A 24,294-nucleotide genomic window follows, 5' to 3' on the forward strand; every position below is an offset into this window, starting at 1 on the left:
ACTCATCAAGTTATATCATATCTAACTTACTTGGTACGGAATTATTGCAGCGAAGACTCGCCAGGGCCCGGTTTACAAGTATGCTCTATCCAGACACCAGCCACCTCACGCATCATCCGTTCTATTCTATTTTCGTTCTATCGAATTCGATGAATATAAATGAAATAAAAACGAATATTTTCATGATTCCATTCCATGCCTTTGTTAGTTTTTATTTCGTCCATTTTTCCCCCAACTCCACAAGCCCTTTTTCTCTCCATTTTCCTCCGCCACTTGCCCTAGAGGGGCAAAGTTCCTCTTGAAACTCCGCCTACTTGGATTTGGAAAAGGCGGAGCCTTCTAGTTGGAGAAAGAGTCTAGCTCCAATGTTTGTTTCTCTGAAAACCTGGAGTTGTTCTCCTTCCTCTTTTGATCTTTGTTCCTATTTATGCACTTCATGGTTTTTCAAAAAACAGCTCTTTCTCTCTTCTTTCTGTTTTTTTTTCGGTTTCACTAATTACTTCATTTCCCACCAACAAGTCTACCTACACTTTTCTCATTTTCTTTTTTTCGGCTTTTTGAAAATTTATTTTCTTCTCTATTTTATTCTTCTCTATCTCTATTTTATTCTTCTCTATCTTATTCTTCTCTATCTCTATTTTATTTATCTCATTATTTTTTTTCTTCGGTCAGTTTGGTCATGGACGAGTAGGTGCCAAGTGAAACATGGATGTCATTGTGAACATCACTGATTTGACGCCGACGACGGCGTCCGGTGTTCCAGATGAATGTGGTCTGGAGCCACACGAATTTCTGGAGGTCAAGTTTTTTCTGATCAGTGTGGTTGGCACATTGATAGGACTGTTCGGATTGTTTGGAAATGCAACGACAGCTCTGATTTTGACTAGGTGAGAATTCTAATGTGGCGTCCAGAGCTCCCAAGTCTAAAATTCTGGGTCAGGAAATCTGTCCGAAGTGAAGCCTAGCTTCCCAAAATTTCCAATTTGCGCAGTTGAAACCAGCGTTACCTGTGTGAAATGTGAATCCTTGGGGTCACTTTGGACCTAGAAATCCCTGAATTGAGAATTTTGTTTAATACATTGTTGGAATCAATATCTCCCTTTCAGACCATCCATGCGGAATCCCAACAATCTGTTCCTCACAGCTCTGGCCGTTTTCGATTCTTGCCTTCTGATCACTGCATTTTTCATTTACGCCATGGAATACATCATCGAGTATACTGCAGCTTTCGATCTCTACGTGGCATGGCTCACTTATCTCAGGTTCGTGTTTCGATATCATTTTGAAGCTAGAGAGACAATCGAATTTCCTTATTGGAAGAGCTGACTTATTGCGCAAGGGGGTGGGGTGAGGGGGGAGGGTGTATTCGGAGAGAGAGCAAAAAGAAACAGGAAATTACAACGGTTTTTGGACTTTTAGCGGAGAAAAAGGAAGCAGAATGGTCAAAAGAGTAGATTGACATGAAGAGGGGATAAGCGACTTTTTTACTTTTCTTGAAGAGCATTGAGGAAGTGAAAAAGTAGGACATGATGATCGACAGCATTGATAGTAGTGAGAGCAAAAAAACGTAGAGGATGCTAGGAAAGTTTAGCGTCTTATGATTAGATTTGTGTTGAAAATATTGGGAGCTTAGGGCTTGGTGGACCCAGTAGTATCCCAAAAAAAGATGTGCAAGCGGGGTTTTTGGTCGTTTTGTTGGACTCTAAACCTAGTAGTCTAGGTGGGAAAATGCGAATGATTGTGGCAGTGGATGTACTTATTCAATCATCTCTTATCCCTTCAGTGACCAGAATTGTGGTGGGAATGAACTTTGGGAAGAAGACGACGTGTGTGTCGAAAAATAGAATGAGTACGGGAAACAAGAAAATAAACATCTTCAAGTGTGCAGAATGACTGATCATTCATCCATGTCTTCTTTTTGAAACCTTTGGAGGGATTAATGTGCGACATTTATTACTTTTAGTGTCGGTGCTTAGTGTGCATCATTAGACATTTGACGCCTCTAGCGCAAACTCTGAAAATGGAAGTCGAGATTTCGTTTCAGATTTGCCTTTGCCCTTTCCCATATCTCACAAACTGGAAGTGTATACATTACGGTAGCAGTAACAATTGAACGATATTTGGCAGTTTGTCATCCGAAACGAAGCAAAATGATGTGTGGACCAGGTAAAGGGATTCCTGGAACTCATCAAAACCATTAATTAATTCGTAGGCGGCGCTGCATGGACAATTCTTGGCGTCACAACATTTGCAGTCGTTTTTAATTGCACAAAGTTCTTTGAGCTTCAGGTCAGTGAGCATAGTAGTGACCCATTGGGAAACAAAATATAATTGTAAAATGGGTCTGAAAGAGATCAAATTCTTGTTCACAAACCGATTCTGGGTCGACTGATAGCTCGCTTCAAAATGGAAATTGTGTGCAAAACAGCATAACCGATGATAGAGCTCGGCAAGCTCATCAACCTTCCCTCCAAGAAGAATCGGCCAGAATTTATATAATAATTGCAACGTGCTGGGCCGGTCCAAGCAGGGCATTTTTCAGAATCTTCCCAGGACCCGGCTCGGCACGACCCGGCCCGGCTCGGATTTTCAGAAAAAATTGTTCCTACCTTTCCGAAAAAATCTTTGGGTTCAGTAGAAAAAATGGACGATTTTTCTGTCAAATGAAAACGTTTTCTAGATCTATTTCAAAGGTTTACTCCCTATGGGTCACCAATGTATAAAAATATGTTTCACAAAAAATTTTGAATCAATTTCTGAAAGTTCAATTTTTTCAAGTTTGGATAAGCCGGGCCCGCCGGGCCAAGTCCTGGTTTTGCAAGTATGATTTATTTATGATTTATATAGTAGAAAATTGTCGGACCAGCTAAAAACTGCCGGTCCGGACCATAAAGCCGCTTTCAAAGCTGGTCGAGTCTTGTTGGATGTTGCAGAGCTCGCCGAGCTCTATCATCTGGTATGCTGTTTTGCCGGCCCGTGCCTTTAACAAATATGATCAAATCGGTTCCAGGTCACTGTGAATCCAAACTGTCCTGATGGTAGTAACTGGCAATCTTATATTCTACTCCCATCTGCTATGGCGAGCAATCCGATCTATCAACAGGTTACTTAAAATTCCAAAGAGATTCAAATTTCTCTTTTTTTAAGGTTTACTCCCTATGGGTCACCAATGTCGTTATGGTCTTCTTCCCGTTTTTAACGCTTCTTCTCTTCAATGCCATCATCGCGTACACTATCAGACAAAGTCTTGAGAAATATGATTTCCATAATCAAAAGTGAGTGTTTTCCACCATAATCTGTTGCTCAATATTTCAGAATCCAAAGCTTTTCATATCATAATTTTATTGTCCTCTGTACTTCTATGTACGGCCGATACCCCTATTAAGATATATAAGAAGCCTCAGGCATGATTGTACAAATTGAAATGATTCATCTTCTATATGACATGCTTCGGAGTTGAGTTCTTGAAAGTTACTTTCCCCATGCAATCACAGATTCGTTTTTGAAAACTATCCCAATCTCTATGAATGCATCCCTCAGAAAGAAACTTCACATACATAAGACAAAATAATTCAAAAATGCACTCATGCTCTCCCACGGGGTCCCAGTCTGATAGTTTGATTCCAATTTCCCGGTTTTCCAATTTCATTGCAGAAGCGTGGTGGCCGCCCTTTCAGCCAGTGTAAATCTTCCGCGAAATATCGCCGGGTACTGTCCGTCCGATTGTCTTTGCCATGTCCCTCTGTCGTCCTTTACTCTCCGCGGCTTGGCTCCCCGTCGTACGGTAGTCGTTGTCGACTCATCGACGGCGGGAAGTGTTCCTACTGTAGCCACGTCGCTTACGTCGCCTGACTCTTTCCGGTGCCTCTATGAGCATGTTTCCGAAAGTTTTTCGTTGTCGTCAATTCCTTTTGTAGCATGTCACACACACACACACACACACACACACACACACACACACACACACACACACACACACACACACACACACACACACACACACACACACACACACACACACACACACACACACACACACTTTGCTTCTACGCTTCATCTCTACTATTCTGCTTCTAACTTTTAATTCGCTTCTAAATTTGCTCTTCTAGCTTTTTAGAGCTATTAACTCTTTTTTCTGCTTACTATATTTTTTCGAGTGAAATGACTTGGAATTGAACTGATTTGAAAAAAGAATATACCTTATTTTCTCTAATAGAAGCTCGCCCAACTTTGAGCTCAATCCCTATGAAAAATATCAAAAATTTGTCTATTGATAAATTATTTATCTTAATATTACTTAGATTGTATCAGTTAACAAGTTTCTGATATCTTTCGCAGGAATCGAGATAATTGAGCTCACAATTGACGGTTTGGGTAGGCTTCTAACAGAAGAACTACGGTAAAGTTTTCGTTCATTTTAAGGATCATAATGAAGTTAGCGGTCTAAAACTGCTGAACTGACTAATTTACGCATTTTTGAATTTGTCTCCAATAATCATGTAAAGAATGAGTCCTTTATAATTACATTTGTCTTGTTTTGGGCAAAAAATTATTCCAATGAGCCTTAGAATCCTTAAAGTGAAAAGAACCGAAATTTTTTTTTCATTCATTACAATTCCAAAAGCCTTTTGATTTTGATGAGTTAATCTTTCAGCTTTTCAATTTCTTTTTTTTCAGAATTTCTAGTCGAAACGAACTAAAAGAGAAATCACGAGAAGCAACACTGGTCCTTGTTATCATCGTTTTCATCTTTCTCGGTTGCAACTTTTGGGGATTCGTACTAACTCTTCTCGAAAGAATTATGGGTCAGGAGACGTTGATGGGAGATCATCACGTCTTCTACACATTCTCCAGAGAAGCTATCAACTTCTTAGCCATCATTAACTCATCTATCAATTTTGTGATCTACCTTCTATTTGGTAAAGACTTCAGGTAAGATTTATTCGAGTACTTTCTCAGGTAATCAAAGTTTTCAATGTTTCAGAAAAGAACTGGTAGTAGTGTACGGATGTGGTATACGCGGAATCTCTCTTCGACTTCCAGTTCAAGATAAATTCATCATCTGGAGACACTGGAAAAGAACGAAGTCTCGATTATCCATATCCCATTCAAATCGAACACGCCACAAGATTTCTCTTCCACAGACACTTGTTGAACATGCCAATCTGGAAAGACTGGAACAGACGAGATTTTTAGCACATCATGAAGATGGTGTACACACTCAGGTGTCCCCAATCCATGCACTTCGCAACGGTAGGCAACTGATTCGCAAGACGAAAATTCAAAAATATTAATTTTTCTCAGGTTCTATACCGAAATTCGATCCATTAAGAGACACATGTTCAAATGGGAGACCATGCAAAACAAGTGTTGTAGATGATAACGGGGCTGTTGTATGCACAGTTACAGAGTTTCCTTAAACTATGAATTGAGAATATGAAACTTTTTTCTTCTGAACAAAAAACATTTTCCCCTTTTACGGTTGTGATTCAATGAACTTGTCTATTTTTCTTGTATGTTTTCTTGATGTTCTTAAAACAATAAAGCCATGTCGATTTTTAAAATTTTTGTATTAAAGATACCGTATTTTCTCTAATGGAAACCATCCAAACCGCTAAATTTAAGGTCAGTTATCTCGATTCCTTTGAAAGATACCACTGCTAAATTATTTATTGTAATATCACCAAGATTTTATCAGTTTTTCTTTCTGATATCATTCACCGGAATCGAGATAATTATGCTCAAAGTTGAGGGTTTGGGTGGGCTTTAATTAGGAAATACAGAATGAATGTTAGGATGTGGCACAGCAAAAAACGAATCTGAGCAATATATTTTTCTGATGATTCCTTGACATGTCGGCAAAAAGAACTGATCTGATTAAGATTAAGATTAATTTATTTTCAGAGCGATGACCAACAGTACATAAGAAAAAGGCAGCCCCCTCACGAGGAGCGCCTAATAAGTTAAGAAGAGAAAATAATGGAAAAGGGAGGAATTATATCCAGTAAAATACATGTGTTAAAAATAAGGATCATAGCTAGTAGCGAGAAATAGAAGAATCAAGGAGATTTTCAAATTGGGACGGGGTGAGGAAGTGGGGTACATTGGCAGTTATGGCATTCCAAAATGGGATGGTGGACGCAAAGAAATCATTGATATGGGGATTGAGGCAAATTAAAGTCATGGGGCGACGGGCAGAGTTAGATAAGCGGAAATGAGATTCAGGGTGGGGAATGTAAGAAGTAAGGTTAATTATTTTGTACAGAAGCATTAACTGAGATTTAAGGCGTCTATGACGCAAAGAGAAAAAATTGAGAGCTTGGAGTCTGGAAGGATAAGAGGCACCGGGGGTAGACGAAAATGGTATATTACAACGTTGGCAAATAGTCTTGGAGAAGAAACGAAGGGGGGACTCAAGTTTTTTAGACAGTTTGGAATCGGGATGGGGGGAAAATATGACCGAGCAATTTTCAAGAATTGGCAAGACGTAGCAATTGAAAAAGGCAAGGTAGAATTCGGGGGATTTGGAGTTAAAGGATTTGAGGAGTTGTTTACACCGGAGAAGGGCAAGGGAGGAGACACGATTAATATGATCTGAGAACTTGAGGTTGGAATCTGTTAATAAACCCAGATCACGGATGGGGGAGGATGCTGTAATGGGGAGGCCATCAATTGCATAGGGATGAGAGGGGTTGTTTGGGCCAAGCCGGAGAAGAGCAGTTTTGGCAAGAGCCAGAGGAAGAAGGTTAGATTTGGCCCAGGCACCAATATGGTCAATACCTGATTGAATGGAGGACGGATCGTTGGAGAATATTTTGATATCGTCAGCAAAACAGGAAAAATGTAAGTTGGAGGAAAGGGAAAGGAGAAGATCGTTAATAAATATGATGAAGAGTAGGGGACCGGCTACAGTGCCTTGGGAAACCCCAGAGGGGGTAGGGTGAGAAAGAGGTTCAATGAAATGGTTAATTTTGACAGAAAAGGAGCGGTTAGTGAGGATGTCTTGGAACCAGTAGAGGAAGAGGGGTTGAACACCAAAATTTGCCAATTTGGCTAAGAGGAGGGCATAAGATACTTGATCGAAAGCCTTGCAAAAATCAAAATATACAACGTCTAGGGTTTTATGACGGGCCAGAATCATCTTATAACTGGAAATAGAGTGTATTAGGGCGTTTGTACAGGAACGGTATGCTAAGAAGCCATTTTGATAGGGGCTGAATTTGTGGGCGAGGTCAGATTTAATTCTATTACAAATGTCGCGCTCGAAAATTCGAGCAAAAGGGTCAGTTAATGATATAGGTCGATAATATTCGGGTAGGGACGGACTGCCTTTTTTGGGAATAGGAACAACAATTGCATGTTTCCAGGCAAGAGGAACATGGGACTTGGAATAAGATTCATGGAAAATGATGGAGAGGGGAAGAGCTAGTGAGGTGGAGCATTTTTTAATAACAAAGTAGTTTACGGGGTGGAGTGAGAAACCACGGCGGGGTGGTAACTTGGATTCGCCTAGTACGCTCCTCATCCGAATGGACCATTTTCTCTGGGTTCATAACTCGATTGGCTTTTCTTCTGAAATTTGGCAGCCTCAGGTAATTTATGACAGTTAATCTGATTTTTTAATGTCCAACATGGACACATCAACGCTGTTTGCGCGGCAGTTTAAAACAGAGGTGGACCTATAAACTGGAAGGACATTTTTTTAAAGTATTTATTTGGAGTGGTATGACAAGTCAATGCTCATTACTTTTAACTGTTGTTAGCCGCTCTTTCGCGGCATGATCAAATGGCTCATCCGAAATCAATAGTTTCAGGGACTCTTTGACTGTTCCATCATAGTTCTTCACCTCTTCGCCTTTTGTCGGCGTTCGAAAGGTTCCGCCCATTATAGTAGTTACACCTGGAATCGTGTTTGCACATTTGTATTCATCCTTTTTTTGATTGTGAGTCTTGCCGGTTTCGACACATAAATTACTTTTTCATACTACATTCTCTATTCACTTTTCTACACTTTTACTTTTCTGTCTTGTTTCTCCATTCTGACTATATTTTTAGATCTCTACCAAGCATGCCTGCCTTCAAGAGTAAGGATCTAAATCGGAATAGAACTTTCCTTCTCGAGTTTCTTTGGAACCTTCTGAACAATCCGACTCATCATGATATTATTGTGTGGGAGAACAAAAAAGAACTGGTATTCAGGATTATGAACAAAGATGCTGTTGCTGTTCTTTGGGGACAAAAGAAAGGTGGAAAGGCGATGAATTATGAGAAGTTGTCAAGAGCTCTGCGTCATTTCTATGGTACTCATGTGAAGAAGGTTAGTTATAAGTTGTGAATTTATTATCAGAAAAACAAACCGTTTCTAGAAAGGATTATAGAAAGAAGTATTACAGATCTCTGGAAAGTACTTCCATTATCAATTTATTAACATGGAAGCAATCCTACCGAGCACAGTTGTTCTACATATGAAGACAAACAAAACATCAAATTGTCGAAGGAGAGCCAAGAGTGAGTAGAATTTTCATCGAAGCTTCTATCTGAAGGGCAAAAAGGAGGGTTACTGTAGTTTTCAAATTCACTTTTAAAATTTGAGAATAATGAGGATTACTGTGGATTTCGGATTCATTTTTGAAATATGAAAATAATGGGGATTACTGTAGTTTTCAGATTTACTTTAAAATTTAAAAGTATTTAAGGAGGATTACTGTAGTTTTCGAATTAACTTTGAAATTTGAAAACAATGAGGGTTACTGTAGTTTACCGATACCCTTTTTCTTGATCTTCAAGTCATAATAATCCTTTCTAAAGATTGATTATGTGTATATTTCAGCTCTCTACCAACTGCGTCATCATCTGGAACATCATCTGCGAGATCGACTCCTCCCCAACCAATCGATATGGACACAGCATCTATTTCTATCCAGGAACTTGTTCAATTCAACGCATTTCTTCTAAAATTTCAATACCTTCGTATTCTTCCATTTGAGAATCAAGCACAAATCTTTTTCAACTCAAAGAAGGCATTTCCACAATTGTTTTAATTCTTTCGTCAAAGTTTTCTACCTCTTAATTTTCTCTTTTCTACTCCATTGATGATTAAACGGGTTTTCAAAAAGTTTGATTTTAAAAATAAAAATATTGATAAACAAAGCTATTTCATTGATTCATGAATAAGAAGCCGGCTTTGAAGAAGATGCCGTAGACGCTTTAGTAGAGTGACCACTAACTATTAATTTTGAGCCCACATATAGGAAAGGGGGTATTTCAAAATTTTTTAAATCGTCGATTTTTTTTCGAAAATCTAGAAAAGTCTGTGACAATTAGACAGATCTCATTACTTAAATTATAAAAAGTGTACACTATGTTGAATTTTGATGAAAAAAGCAAAGATGTAGGAATCTCAATGATTTTACATTCATTATGATTTTTATTCATTTCTCATTAATTTATTCATGTTCACGTGAAAAATATTTATTTAGATCATCAAATATAAAAAATAGAAGATATTTAAAAAACACAGAAAGGAAGGCACTTCTTTTCTGTGTAGAAGAGAATAGACACTTAAAAAGACAGAAAAGAATCAACTTCCTTTCTGTGCTTTTTATGTGTGGGGGAAAATAATTCAAATTATTCCTGATAACTAAGTGAACTTTAACTATACAGAGTTAAAACTACTTTGAACGTGGAGTTGAAACAAAAACTCGAGAAGGTGAATTTGAGTGGTGAGCTGAAGTGATGGCGGATTTGAAGATTGGCGACATCCACTGTGAGTACTTGATACGAACCTGTTCCGGATCTCATTTTAGCTGCTGGATTACTTTTCAAAATCATAAATTGATAAATAACTCTGAGAATGCACTTCACCCGAACCGAACATTGGCCCTCCAGCATTTAAAAGAATCGAGCAGCTAAAATGAGATCCTGAACAAGTTCGTATCAAGTACTCACAGTGGATGTCACCAATTTTCAAATCCGCCATCACTTCAGCTCACCACTCAAATTCACCTTCACCACTCAAATTCACCTTCGAGTTTTTGTTTCAACTCCACGTTCAAAGTAGTTTTAACTCTGTATAGTACTCTGTATACTCTGTTCACGTAGTTATCAGGAATAATTTGAATTATTTTCCCCCACACAGAAAAAGCACAGAAAGGAAGTTGATTCTTTTCTGTCTTTTTACGTGTCTATCCTTTTCTACACAGAAAAGAAGTGCCTTCCTTTCTGTGTTTTTTAAATATCTTCTATTTTTTTTATATTTGATGATCTAAATAAATATTTTTCACGTGAACATGAAACAGGAAAAAATTGCCTCCTGTAGTCTACTCTATTTTTGACTAAATTTGTAAGGAAAAAAACAGATCACAGTGCTTTCAATGTTTCGAATATATTCTCTGGAAAACCACGGAAAAGTTATTTTTTACGAAAAAAAGTTAAAAAAATTTTTTTTACGAAAAAAAGTTTTAAAAAATTTTGAAATTCCCCCTTTCCTATATCTCATTTCCCGTAAAAGATTTCGAAAAGTGTTCAACTAACAAAACGTTTATCATGATATTACCAATATTTTGTTAGTTGACATGTTTTTGATATCTGTTACAGGAACCGAGATAATTAAGCTCAAACTTTTTGGTTGTGGTATGGGGGCATTCGATTACAGTGCTTACAGTAGTGCATTTTGAAAGGAGCAAGACCCTGAAAATTTTGTCCGGGGTTTTTTTGAAAAAGCGTTGAAGACACCTTGCACAAAATGATTTCTGTTCAAAATGTATCTTCTGACCTGATTTTGAGTAGTTTCTTTTTTGCCACATGGCAGTACTCATTACAGAACTAAAAGTTAGTTTCAATTTCAATACACAATGTTGCTTTTTATCTTGTTTACAATAAAACTATCTTCTGGAGCACTGTATGATGGGAAATTTTTTGATCCCAAAGATAGAATTCGTAAGTGAAAATCATGATTCGTGCATTCTTGAAAAAACAAACTTTTTCTGAAGGTGCCGAATGTATCGTACAAAAAGCGATGACCGATTATGAATACCTTGGAAACGTGGATAAATCGAACGAAGGGGAATCGTGTGTTCCATGGATCGAATCCACTGAATCCTGGTTTTCAACTGCTTCCAACACTGAAAAGCAACGAAAACAGCCAACGGAAAACTTTCATCATTCGAAGTGTCGGAATATTAAGCTCCCGATTGACCATCCAATGCATAATGTTACTGCAAATGGAGCATTAAAGACAGATGACATAACATCAGGAAGAAAAGGTCCTTGGTGTTTCATCGAGAAGCCAGGCAACGATGGGATATCAACTTTTAGTTACAGTCCATCTGCATGTTTTGATCCGTGTGATGAGACCAGAATAGTATCAGACACAGAGAAGAAGCGAGTTATAGGTTTGGAATTATCTGAACCCCGAATTTCTTAAATATCATATTTCAGAAAATGGGTATACAGTTCTCAAGTTAAACTATAATCCAACTCTTTTGGATCCAATTGAGAAACTATTTGACAGCTACGACTTTGGGAATATGAAGTATTATACCTTTGTGAGCAAATCATTAATCTATTTTTTAAAATTTCGAACAATTTAGAAAAAATCGAGAGAGCAAGCGCCTCAATATCTGGTGCTCCGACGACGAGTTTTCACTGCTCTGTGCATTATATTCGTCGCTGTAATGATTTGGATTTTAACATGTTTCTGTATTAAAAAACATTCTCAAAAGATTCATAGAAGAAAGCAGAAGGCTCTCGAAGGATTCTATGAGAATACAGACCTGGCGGACATCAAAATGCAGTCAGAATTGAGAAAGGAACGAGAGGATGCATAAATAGAACTGTCTTTAAGTCATACATGGCATTAAATGAATAAACTAGAGATTGTTTAAAATTGAACAAAAAATGCAAACATGAACTATAGACACAAGAACAACTTTGACAAAATGATAGAATCATGAAATGCAGTAAAAATTGGGTAAAACAAGTGCAATAAAACTAGGGTACATAGAATGTACAAGCGGTTGGAGTAATCTTTACTCCGGGGGATCGAACTTCATGAAGCTGTCCATCATCTTTTTGCTCTCTTCCATGCAGACATTTTTTTCATCAGCGAGATTGAAGTCGTCCAAATTGTACAAAGAAGGAGTGGTGGGCTGAAAAAATCCAATTTAATTAAAGTAAATCGTTTTGCCAATGATACCTCTGAAGAACGCCGTGGTCTTGAGGTCTCATCACTGAAACTCATCGGTGCAAGTTTTGTGATTGGAGATGGAACAAATGAATTCAAATATGCGGATGGGTCGGTCAGACGTATTCCAGAAACTGGGTGAACGTAGGTAAACGGAACACCAAGAGAATCCCCACGAACAGTTTCAGATGCTCCAACACACGGGTATGGTTCGTCGGAACCATTATAAAGCATACTAGATTCCATTGTTGGAGGCATTGCATATGGCGGCAGAAAAGGATATAATGACGAACTATGAAAATTGTTGTTCAAGAACGGACCATCCGGAAAGAATAGTTGAGGACTCGAAGAATTCTTCAGAATTCCGTTATCAAGAGAAAAGAACGACTTCATCTGCGGAGACGTTGATTGACGCATCGAACTGGACGAGCTTGGCATCGAAGGTGACTCTTTGAATGTTTGACTACTTTCGAAAACGTCATCCTCAAGCTCATTGTTTTCATAATCTTGAGACTTTCTGAAAGAGAAATATATTTGAAGTACAGAATGGATGTTTCACTTCGTTTGATCGCGTTGGCCGTTTTTCATTGGTGTTTTAACATCGATCCACTGCAAAGAATCGCCATTCTGTTCGGAATCGCTGGCGCGGATTCTACAAGTCAATTGACCAGTGGATGACCCATTTATTTTGTGCACAATTTGTTGGAATGTGACAGGGCGAGGTTGTCGTTGAAACGTTGAACTGTTAACGGCGGCGGTTCCATCGTTGTCTGTTTTCGAAGACTTTGACGCTAGACGGTCATCGGTCTCAGCCATGTCAAACTCTCTAGAACTGTTTTATTATTTTCATACTGTTTCATGAAGTACCTCTTCAGAGAAGCCCACGATCGATATCTTTTCTCCACGTGTCTCCTCTCCATTCTTCTAGCATCTTGTTCCACTTTCCGCTTCTGATAGTTAACCACATCATCAGCTTGTTTTCGAGGAGAATTTTCTTGGAGTATATCCGGAACCCTGCAAAAAAAGAATTGTCAAGCAACCAAATAAACAATATCTACCTATACGGTTTAGGATCTCTATAGAGTAGGGTGTCATCCTTTCTTCTTGTGAATCCGTCCGGAAGAGGTGGTTGTGATGAATCGGTGAACGCGTTCCAAAAATCGGCTTGAGAAGTTGCCAATCCACGTTCAAGTATGTTCTTAGAATAGGGACAGTTTGCAAAAACTGGAAGATCGTACATCGACATGGGCGGTGGAATTTTTCTGAGAGATATCAAAGTTTTGATGACAGCATCCTGAAGCTCAATGATTTCTTGTGGACTGAGCTCCTTACTAATATAGAACAAGGTACTGAAAATTAGAGGAGGATGTTAAAGTAATTCTAAACTCAATACCCTTGTTGCTCATCCTCTTCTGGTGGCTGCTTGCGAACTCTAATGCGTTTATTTGCGGCAATGTCGCGACGAAGTTGATCAGCGAACTCCGAAAAAACAGTTGCACGACGCTGATTCGCCTTTCTCATTCTATCCATCACCGAGAGTGGTCTTTGATCAGCGTTCCGCTCATCTGGTTTCGGAAGGTAAACGCGTTGAACAACAAATTCTTCGTCATCTGAAAACACACAACAGAAAAACCATTTATGCCGGGATAACTGGAATACCATCTTCAGAAAACTCTCCGCGAGGCGGAGGCTTTGCTTCGCGCCGTGGAGATTCCATAGACGGGTCATAAACCATGTAGGGAGCTTCTTTTCCATCACTTCCTTTGCTGGAAGTACAGTTGCTGAAAACTTTCCGAATCGATCGGAATGTTTGGCAGCCCTTTCGATTACAGCGATATGCCGGATACTCTCGTTGTTCTCCGCGATAACGAGTTCTTCTCAAGCACAGGTTCATCATTTCATTGCAAAGATGACACTCAATCGCGTATGGAATCTGAAATGCATTGAGAACGGAAACGCAAACAGCGGGTGAATAAGCTACTTTGTATTTAACTCCTCGAACATCGATTTCGACTTCGTTTCCATCCACCTCCACTGGTTCGCTATCGATTCCTTGGTCGAACATCTTATACTCATCGGGATCCACTTTTTCTTCTAGCCCTCCTTCGTATATTATGTCAGCTGAGCATTTACCAACTTTCAACGATTGCACCTGAATATCAAAAATCATAATTCTTTAGGCGAAAAAATCTAACTGGTGGCGGCTGACTGTCGAATGTAGAATTTTGAAGTGTCTGATGATTGGCAAAACTCGAAACATTTGTTCCCGTTTGCAGATCAACGTCTGAAAAATTGAAATTAGTTTACATGAACTGTTGTGATTCGAGACGTTTACCATTAGCAAGCGCATCACCGATAATATTCGACTTTTCCGGAGAACCACTAGCGGGGAGAATTAGGTTTAGCGGATTTTGGCGGTGAGATTCTGACAAGCTCATTTTTATGAGAAATGACACTAAATTTGGGCGGAAACTGAGTCGTTTGACAGAATTTATCTCGATAAGCGCCGGCGCGAACATTTCGAGTCGGGACCGGATCACTAATGAACATGCGCCTTTAATACAGTATCCATGAAGTTTATGAGCGCCCGTTTTGAGAAGGCGTCAAAGTAAAACTATTCGAAAATTAAAAAAAACAGTTGAGACACCAAATCTTCCGTTCCACTAATACAAGTTTTAGCTTGATCGGCTCATTAAACAAGAACAGTGGCTCGCATTAAATTGCAACTACGATAACCTAAAAATATTTTTATTTTCCGGACTTATTTTCTCGACTATCGTACGTTTCAGTCAATTTTTCCCTATCAAAAATTTCCCGACTTGTTTGGGGGAAAAACAATAGGAACTTGACGAAAATCAGTGAAAAACGAGAAAACAAAAATCCTGAAATTAAACATATTTTTAGGTTACGGTAGTTGTCTCTGTGGGACCTTCTGCTACAGCCACCGGCGTTCCTCTTCCACAGCTCGGATTTTTTTAATTTGATAATTTTTGACGGGTTGAGTGTTACTTTATTATTTTCGAAACTTTGTGATCTTGAAACATTTCCATCGTTGAATTTTTAACTTTTTGCTAGACTTCTTTGTATTCCAAAGCACGCTCCCCCACAGAACAATTCCGAACTGCAAATTAATTTTTGATCTACAGCAAAAAAGTTTGGCGCGATCACAATTGCAGGTCTAAAACCATAATTTCAGAATTTTTTATCTGATTTTGTGGAGTTCCAAGATGATTCAAATGATTCTTAAAAAATTAATTAGAAAAAATGTCAAAAATGGTCATTTTGAAAGTTTTTTACAGAAAAAATCTATCTTCTCTTTCAGTTTTTGACATTTCTAAGAGTTCTATAGCTCAAAAAAAACCACAATTATTTTCTCTACATTTACTATGGACGAATTTTTAATTCGTCTGATAAAACTTTTTTATAATCAAAAAACAACACAAAAATGCTATTTTGTGCAATTTCATGAGGTTTTTGAATTATAAAAAACTTTTATCAGAAAAATTGAAAATTCGTCCATAGAAAATGTAGAGAAAATAATTGCGGTTTTTTGAGCTATAGAACTCCTAGAAATGTCAAAAACTGAAAGAGGAGATAGATTTTTTCTGTTAAAAACTTTCAAAATGACCATTTTTGACATTTTTTTCTTCCGGAAAACGACCATACATGAATCTATAACCACTAATTAATTTTTTAAGAATCATTTGAATCATCTTGGAACTCCACAAAATCAGATAAAAAATTCTGAAATTATGGTTTTAGACCTGCAATTGTGATCGCGCCAAACTTTTGCTGTAGATCAAAAATTAATTTGCAGTTCGGAAATTGTCTGTGGGAGAGCGTGCAAAGTCAAAAACTAAGCAAAAACTTCTTCACACATAGAGTTCTTAGTAAAATGATAAGCTCTGCAGCAAAACGGAGCTCAAAGCCTGCTGCTGTCAGATGTTAGGAAAAATATTTATTTTTACCCTTGTATTAATCATGTCTAGGTCTAGGTTAAGAATATCATTTTTATGTCGCCACGCCCATACTTGTAAAATTCCGGGCCGGCCCGCCAAAGCGCGAGCCTGAGGAAAATTTCAAGGCCCGGGCCCGGCCCGGAAGGTCCGGTAGCAAAAATTTGTCATCTGGAACCGAATGCGGATCTGTCGGGTCGATGCTGTATATTTTTGGGTCTTTGTGGGAGTGGTGCGTCTGTTTGATCAAAAAGGTCATACGGTACTCGGAGAGGATGTGTTTATCGAAAAAAATCACGTATGGGTCCCCCCTTATGGGTTTGTTGAAATTTTCAAAACTTGGTGAATGACAGGGCCGCCGGGCCGGGCCAGGCTTCCGAAAATCGGGAAGAATCCCGGCCCGGCCCTTTTCAAGTATGGTTTACGCCCCTTCGGGGCTAATCCGCCTGGCTCTTGCTTAAGATACCCGTAATCTGATAAAAAAGTCGTGTCTTTCCTATAAAAGCCATCAATAGCCAACTTCGGAAAATTTCTCTAATTCAGAAATTCTAAAACTTGGAATTTATAAAATCGAAAATTTTGTGAAATTTGGAACTTATAATTTCAGAAATTCGAAAATTCTGAAATAAACAGTTCCCAAACTCTCAAACTCTCATTTCCTCGAATCTCAAGCAAAAATTCTGGAAATTTTGAATTCCTGAAATTAGAAAGTTCAAATGTTCGATAATATGAAAATTCAGAAATCAGAAACGCATCGAATTCCGGAATCAATTTCGACATTCATTTCGAAAATTTTTTTCTCGAAATTATTCCAAGTCAGTTATTGCAAAAGTCAGTTATTCGGAAATTGGAAATTCAAGAAATGTTATTTTTCGAATTTGAATATTTCCTAACTTCCTTATACTATAACTTTCAATTCTGAAATTCCAAATTCTGGAAATTCAGAAATTGAAAAGTTATCAAATTTGTAAAACTCGGAAATTTCTGAACTTTCGGGTTTATGCATTTTGCGATTTCCCGAATTTTTTTTGAATTTCAGGTTTACCGAATATCTGAATTAGAAAGTTTTTGAACTTTTCGATTTCCGATTTTCTGAATTTCTGAATCTCTAAATACATTTCAGAAATTTAGTTTGAGAATTGCTCAAGTGCCAAAAAATTTTTGAACAAAATCCAAAGATCAAATTCATCAGGATCAAAGTTTAAAAATTTAAAAACTCAGAAAATCAAAATTTCGAAAACTCTATTCTAAGAATTTGAAGTCCGGATGATCGAGACATTCCAGAAAACTTAGAAACCAAACTAAAATATTGCAAATTCTGTAAATTAGGATCCCAACAATTTAGATGCTGATATTCAAAAATTCGGAAAACTTGAATTCTTAAAATTCAAACTCCAGAAAACCAAAATATCCAGATAGCTTGCTCTCATTCCTCCTCACATTCTCTCCTTTTAACCCATCATTCCAGTCGTTCCCTGCCCTTTATAAGATTCAAAGACCCATACTGAAAAACTATTTGCCCAAACACTCCTCTTTCTCAAAGATATTTAGCGTGGATGAAAAAAAAATTGGGCGGTTAGACGGGAATGGCGTGAATATTGCCTAAATAATTTTCTAAAGATTTGTACTGAAAAAGAAGAAAGACGTTTCCAGAAGACGTCAGAGACAAAATTTCGAAAATAGAAAAGGTCGGGGATAAACTAATAAAAATTTCCGATCCATCCATCCAAATTCTAGCTCAATCGGTTAAGTTTGAGTGGGTGAAACGCCACGCGACATACATCATCACAGACAGAATTTGGTGTTTGTTGTTAGTAATGATGTTATTAGTGATGATACCCATAAATCCCTTAAAGTATGAATTTTATTCGCCTGAATGTACAGATCATTTTTACATTTTTACAAATTTGAAGAAACACCGAAAATCAAGTGGACTGGAGTGAAATTACAAGAATGAGAAAGAATAAGTTATAATAGAAGAAGTATGGCTGAACGATCACCACAGCGACATCTCGTTCATGTCCTCGCCGTTGAAAATGCGGAAGTAAAAGATGACGACGCCAAAGTTGATGAGGTTGGCAATGAACACGAGGAAACACGCGGATTTAGCTATCTGAAATACCGGAGTTAAGGTGTTTTCCGAATAAGGCAGTACGACGAACCACAAGACTTTGAAAGAAAAAAAAAGACAATGACAGTGAACACGCGATTTAGAAAAGGGATTGGCTCCAGCTGCCACTGTCGTCATCACGATGCAAGTAGAAGTATGCGATAATAGTCCCGAACATGATTGTTGATCCAGTGTTGATGAGGAAACATGCTCCGTGCTTTATCTAAATTACACATTCAATCATGCGGAACACAAAAGAAATAATAAAAAGACGGAATGTAAAACTCACCGTTCCAGCATGAGCCAAGACAACCGGGAGAGCGAATGCAGAAATAACGATACCAGTGGTGATGAAGAGAGCCAGTTCAATGCATGCGTTGGTTCCTGTCATGTCCTCTTGGAATCGTCTTGCTATCAGAAGAGGAACCGGCGACAGGATGTAGAATGCAATGACAAACATTGGGGACCATGTTCTGAAATATAAATATTTAGGAAAGAACTCGGCAAATGTTTGGAACTTACCCATACATTGGGAGTGCGCATCCGAGAACAAGGAATGTGAGTCCAACAACTCCGGCAAAGGCAAGGGCAGCAACAGCTAAAATTGGATTTTTTATCGAGCAGCAGTCAGTGCAATCAATGTGGATATGACAACACATTTTACATAAACTGATTCGAGGATTTTGAGAGCCACAGATAATACTAAAGCCCCACGTGAATGGGATCATTGTTGCCGACATAGTTCGCAAACTCACCTCGAACTCCTCCCATGATTTTTCGTTTATCTCGAGCGTAGCAAATAGACTAGATGTGAGATATCTGTAAAATGTCTTCAGTTTTTACAGTCGTTTATTACACAAAAAGTTGATGAGAAAATCGATGGACAAAACAAGGGCGCAAAGTGAGAAACCCCGAGGTGTGTGCACTTTGACGTGACGGTGTCTGCACACATTTCCACCGTAGTTTTTCTGAAATATTTTTTCGAAATAGAAATTGAGCTCAAATTGTGTATTCGCTATCAAATAATTCATCAAAATGAACCCTATCACAAACATTAAAAATCAAAATCGTATGAACGAGCGAGAGCTCAATTTGGGATATGCTGGAGACCTCAAAAAATCGTGGCATCAAACATACAAAGACTCGGCTTGGATTTACATTGGTGGATTGTCATATGCTCTTTCAGAAGGAGATGTTATTGCTGTTTTCTCACAGTGAGTTTATTTAGTTTTTTAAAAGCTTTGGTTTTGTTTTGTTTTTAGGTACGGTGAAGTAATGAACATCAATTTAATTCGTGACAAAGACACTGGAAAATCAAAAGGATTCGCTTTCCTGTGCTATAAAGATCAGAGAAGTACAGTTTTAGCTGTCGACAACTTCAATGGAATTACGGTAAAATTTGTTGAAATTTCTCTCAAATATAGCAATTTTCAGTTACATAAACGAATGATTCGAGTGGATCATGTGGAAGAATATAAAGTTCCGAAATACAAGGAAGACGCTGACGATGAAACTAAACGACTCTGGGAAGAAGGATGTGCACCTAAACCAATCATGCGCGAAGCAGAACCAATGGAAATTCAAGAGAGAAGAATCAAAAAGGCAAAAGAAGTTTTGTTGGATATTGGAGACGTTGATGAAGAGTTATTAAAGAAGATCAAGAAGGATAAAAAGAAGGCAAAGAAGGAGAAGCGACGAGAAAAGAAGCGAGAGAAGAAGCTGAAGAAATTGGAGAAGAAGGCAGCACGAGATCCAGATGGAGACTGGAAGAACAAGGCGAAACTGATCGACAAGGTGGTTGCCGAAGACGATTTGTACGGAGAAAACAAGCACTTCGATTTTGGAAAGAAGAAGGAAGTGGAAGAAGTGAAGCACAATCCAAGACCAGATTTCGAAAAAGCCGACTGGCGAGATATCGAAATCTGGAAGGTTATCAGAGAACGCGAGAAAGCTGAGAAGGCAGCAAGAGGAGAAACTACAGAAGCGTGGGGTCCAGAAGATCATTATGTCTCAAAGAGATACCAAGGAAGGTGAACAGTCTCTTTCTGTTTCCAATAAAACGATTTATTTTATTTTTCTAAAGTTCTTTGGTTTCATTAGACATAGTAAAGAAAATCAGCCAATTGAAACCCCAATTAAAGAACTTCGAAGTTCTAAAAAATCAGACTAGAGAATTCGGGAAAGCAAAATCAACACGAAAGCTTTAGAAAATATTTATGTTCGAAAAAATGAAAATCAAGAGTTCAAATTCCTTTGACAACCGGCATATGATGGAAACGGCTGGGACGTGCATGCATTTTGTGCCAACACGGTTCACAGTAGTACTGAAAACACTCAAGTGATGGACAAAAGAATGGAGCATATTGACGGTGATAACGGCTAGAGCATTCTTCACACGATTGGTTATGAAAGAAGTATGGTTTGATTTCCACCTGAAAACAATTTATTATTAGTTGGACCTGAAAACTTTAATCTTACTCTTTTGTGAATATCCTCGTGGTCCAAAACTATGTATCGATCCGTAATCGCCTGAACGTAGGCATGGTAATTCGAAAAAGCCACACGACCAGATCCACGTGGATACTTGAATTTGTTATCAATGTCAATTCCAACGCACACTACATTACCATAGGTTTGCTCGAAGAAATGAGCCAACTCGACAGCCTTCAATGGTCTAGGAACTCCTCCGATGAATGCAACCATTTTTGTGTTGATGGGAACATTGAAATCCATAAGGAACTCAGCATCAGCTAACAACCAGGGACGAATCTGGACACGAATCGGTTCAATGGCACTCTCCAGGATAATGAATAGTCCTTCCTCTTCTTCGAAACATTCAGTGACTAGGTCACGGACACTACGTTCCTTTTCAAAGAGAAGGAACACGTATCCTAGATGTTGTTGCTTTTTCTCTCCTTCTCCAGTACTCCTCGGTCCACTGCCGCCACCGAATCCAATGTTCCGCATCGACATTCCGTGGGTTGGGAATCCTCCTCCTCCACCATCAACTGATCCATGGCGACTCATTTGAAGATCAGATGGAGCTGGTGGACAATCAGTCATGAATGGATTAATTTGACCAAATGGAGGTGATGACAATCCGAGATGTGATGTTGGCGGTGTGAAACTTGGTTCGTTGTATACGGAAGGATCAGAATCGGATTTACATCCGTAGTGTTTCGATGGCCAATCCACCTGTAGACGACCGTATCGGGAGAAGAAATGAAGAATGTCCACTGAAAATAAACTCAAAAAATCGAGAAAATTCTTTTGAATACTCACTCTCTTTCACACACGCAGGCAGACCTCCAACAAAAACTTTCCGACTGTACACCTCGGGACCAACATTGTGGTGATAATAATACTTCGAGTAACGACCAAGACGTCGATCTGGCTCTCGGAAGTTGGAAACAACAACTGCATGTTTGTTGCGAACCCGATAGTCTGCACCACCGCCAGCATTCGGATTGCATGCACAACGGAGAATCTGATTGAGCTCAGTGTTGGGATACATCTCTAGTCTAGAAATTTTAACAATGAGAATATATTCTTATGCTTACCAGTTTTCACCTTTTCCTAGTTGTTTCGTACAAATCGATGAACGGTTTTTCATAATAATCAGTTGCACTTTCATCAATACTCCGAATCAGGAACAGCATTTCTGGACGACCAGAGAAGTAGCTACGGTAGTTGTTGTAGAATCCTTCATTTGGGTCAACAGGCATCTTTTGATCTGTTTCTGGACCCGAATCGAACATCTCCGTTTCTTTGCCTTCTGTTATTATTTCATCCTGCTCCTGAATATCCTCTTCTTCTTCTTCTGAATCAACTTTCTCACTCCAATCCAATCTCTCTTCTTCACATTCTTGCTCCTCCTTTTCGTGAAGACGTTCCAAGTTTTGACGACCCAATTTGCTTTGTCTAAAAAAATATTTTTCCTCCTCCATTCCCTCGACACTATCGTCCATTTTTTTAGACTCTTGTTGTTTAATGGAAGATAACGTTTTGCCCTCAAGTTGATCGCCATTCCCCCAAAAGTCGTCGTCACCTTGGATGGATAGAAAAACTCGTCTCGATTTCGACATCTGCAATTGAAAATTTAGAATTGAAGATTTAGGTCCGTGAGGATTAGCTTACCTTCGAAAGTCGCTTTAGCGATGGATAAAAATTAATATCAGAAAATAACCAGATCTCCAGTCCGGTCCTCCCTGCCACATGATCCACACGCGGAAGACCCCTACAGCTGCCCTGGATTCTAGAATATTTTCACGTTTTCCGTTAAAAATTTTCTAAAAGAGCAAGAGAGAGCTAAACAAAATTATTACCTTTTTTAAATAAATAAATGAAGTTTCTTCTCTTTTTTCTAGCATCCTGAACAATTTTAATAGCTTGAAAATTACTGTAAATGCTCTTATAGAAGCACACCCTTCATAGTGCAATTCGAGCTCAATAATCTAGGTTGCAAAAAAATATTTCAAAAATTGATTAACTGATGCAATGTTGGTGATATTATAATATGACCAACATTTTATTAATTGACCTGTTTTTGATATCTTTCAAAAGAACCGAGATAATTGAGTTCAAAGTGCACATATAGGAGCATCTTCCAGAGCATTTAATTTTCGAAATTTTTTTGGAACGTTCGATTTTCAAAACTTCAGGATTTTCCAAAAATGTCAATGTTTTGAATTCTTTGAAACATTCGAGTTTTAGGATTGTTCGAATAAACTTTCGATTTAGAATTTACTGTGAACATAAATTTTGATGTGATCCATTCAGAAGAAAAGTCCAATTAAAAATAGTGAGGAGAGGATCGACGTTAAAATAGAGTGGATCACGCCAAAGGAGCACCAGCCAGATGTTTGAAGCTCCAGAGACGCGGCAAACAGGCTGGTACTCAAAAATATATTTTCCAGTTGTTAATCTAATGCCTATTTTTAATTTCCTTCTATGTCTGAATACATTCGATATACTCTTGTGTATTGCACCTTTTCTCTTTTTCTAATCAGCCGTCGTTTCTTGACCAGAAATTAGCCTTCTCTTGCGTATTTCCACCTAGTTCTGACGCATTCTACGGTGATCGTTGTCTATAATTTTCTCACTTCTGTCCAAATTTAGAGGCGGGCTTCTCAAGAAACTGACATTCTCGATTTGACCAAAATAAAAGGAGAGTAGAGGAGTCTACCGTTGTCTCTTTTCGCTTCCTCAAATTTTATCTTCTAGTTGTTCCTCTCTTGGATTTACCGTAAAACCTGCAACAGAAGATCCCCTAATTTTTACTTTAATAGTAAGTCAATTTATCTCTGTTTCTGTCAAAGATATTAAAAAGTTGTTAATTGATAATATAAGATCCTGTGATTTTCAAAAAACATATTTTTTCGTTTCTTGTTGTTGAAATCTAAAAGTTTTTGTACCCCATCAACTTTATTTGTTTCAAGCAATATGCGGTTAGAAAAATGGACAAATAGTACAAATTTTCAGCTCGGGCTTTTTCACTGCAAACTTGAAGATTGTGAAATAAGATAACGTCAAAAAACAAGTGACACGATTTATTTGAAAATATGACCTGATTATTGGGGGATTTTTCCCCCACTCACACTCATTAACTGTATCCCCATCCCGAAAAATTTTCAGTGTCACGTTTTTTCTCACGTTTATTCCTTTTTTGAAAATTCCAGAATTTTCATCGAGGATTTTCTGTACTTTTTCATCCAACGTTTATTTTTCCCCCAATAATCAGGTCATATTTTTAAATAAATATATTTTACCGTGTCTTATTTTTTAAATTTTGCTTTATAAATACACAATTTGTAAAACGTTGAACGGGCTACTGAGATTTTGTACTTTTTGTAGGCTTTACACGAAAAAACGGCTACTGCAACTGAAAATTGCGTCGAATACTCGAAATTGGTTAATTTTTACTGTTTCTTAGTTGTTCAATAATTCAAAGAAATCTCGTATAATAGGAACGCTTTTTCAACGATTTTTTCTTTAATCGGGTTTAAATTTTTATTTTTGAAAATCATAGTCTCTTATATTCTTAT

At 38.1% G+C, this 24,294-nt stretch overlaps 7 protein-coding genes across 7 annotated transcripts; 4 read left to right on the forward strand and 3 right to left on the reverse strand.

Annotated features, from left to right (window-relative positions):
- Positions 1 to 705: 705 nt before the first annotated feature.
- Positions 706 to 5,420, forward strand: Cbr-frpr-20 (the record flags this gene model as incomplete). Its single annotated transcript, XM_002630830.1, has 10 exons — positions 706 to 887; positions 1,107 to 1,262; positions 2,045 to 2,166; positions 2,213 to 2,289; positions 3,011 to 3,103; positions 3,148 to 3,275; positions 3,655 to 3,861; positions 4,678 to 4,932; positions 4,985 to 5,253; positions 5,305 to 5,420. 10 exons carry the CDS (start codon positions 706 to 708, stop codon positions 5,418 to 5,420), a joined length of 1,605 nt encoding a protein of 534 aa, XP_002630876.1.
- Positions 5,421 to 8,068: 2,648 nt separating this feature from the next.
- CBG25628 lies at positions 8,069 to 8,986 on the forward strand (the record flags this gene model as incomplete). Its single annotated transcript, XM_045242509.1, has 2 exons — positions 8,069 to 8,317; positions 8,831 to 8,986. The coding sequence occupies 2 exons, from the start codon at positions 8,069 to 8,071 to the stop codon at positions 8,984 to 8,986; spliced, it is 405 nt and encodes a 134-aa protein (XP_045098163.1).
- Positions 8,987 to 10,951: 1,965 nt separating this feature from the next.
- On the forward strand, positions 10,952 to 11,828 carry CBG02592 (the record flags this gene model as incomplete). The annotated part of the gene is made up of 3 exons (XM_002630829.1): positions 10,952 to 11,393; positions 11,440 to 11,546; positions 11,592 to 11,828. 3 exons carry the CDS (start codon positions 10,952 to 10,954, stop codon positions 11,826 to 11,828), a joined length of 786 nt encoding a protein of 261 aa, XP_002630875.1.
- Positions 11,829 to 12,029: 201 nt separating this feature from the next.
- Positions 12,030 to 14,622, reverse strand: Cbr-tag-319 (the record flags this gene model as incomplete). Its single annotated transcript, XM_002630828.1, has 9 exons — positions 12,030 to 12,149; positions 12,197 to 12,701; positions 12,744 to 13,010; positions 13,052 to 13,198; positions 13,243 to 13,533; positions 13,578 to 13,794; positions 13,844 to 14,336; positions 14,380 to 14,468; positions 14,520 to 14,622. The coding sequence occupies 9 exons, from the start codon at positions 14,620 to 14,622 to the stop codon at positions 12,030 to 12,032; spliced, it is 2,232 nt and encodes a 743-aa protein (XP_002630874.1).
- Positions 14,623 to 18,350: 3,728 nt separating this feature from the next.
- CBG02590 lies at positions 18,351 to 19,021 on the reverse strand (the record flags this gene model as incomplete). Its single annotated transcript, XM_002630827.2, has 4 exons — positions 18,351 to 18,473; positions 18,540 to 18,723; positions 18,773 to 18,848; positions 19,006 to 19,021. The coding sequence occupies 4 exons, from the start codon at positions 19,019 to 19,021 to the stop codon at positions 18,351 to 18,353; spliced, it is 399 nt and encodes a 132-aa protein (XP_002630873.2).
- A 264-nt stretch (positions 19,022 to 19,285) lies between these two features.
- Positions 19,286 to 20,284, forward strand: CBG02589 (the record flags this gene model as incomplete). The annotated part of the gene is made up of 3 exons (XM_002630826.1): positions 19,286 to 19,464; positions 19,513 to 19,642; positions 19,685 to 20,284. 3 exons carry the CDS (start codon positions 19,286 to 19,288, stop codon positions 20,282 to 20,284), a joined length of 909 nt encoding a protein of 302 aa, XP_002630872.1.
- A 209-nt stretch (positions 20,285 to 20,493) lies between these two features.
- On the reverse strand, positions 20,494 to 22,620 carry Cbr-cpb-2 (the record flags this gene model as incomplete). Its single annotated transcript, XM_002630825.2, has 6 exons — positions 20,494 to 20,682; positions 20,729 to 21,486; positions 21,533 to 21,771; positions 21,821 to 22,335; positions 22,388 to 22,426; positions 22,576 to 22,620. 6 exons carry the CDS (start codon positions 22,618 to 22,620, stop codon positions 20,494 to 20,496), a joined length of 1,785 nt encoding a protein of 594 aa, XP_002630871.2.
- Between the last annotated feature and the right edge of the window lie 1,674 nt (positions 22,621 to 24,294).

This window comes from Caenorhabditis briggsae (assembly GCF_000004555.2).
Source record: "Caenorhabditis briggsae complete genome, chrII, whole genome shotgun sequence".
NCBI classification, from domain to species: domain Eukaryota; kingdom Metazoa; phylum Nematoda; class Chromadorea; order Rhabditida; family Rhabditidae; genus Caenorhabditis; species Caenorhabditis briggsae.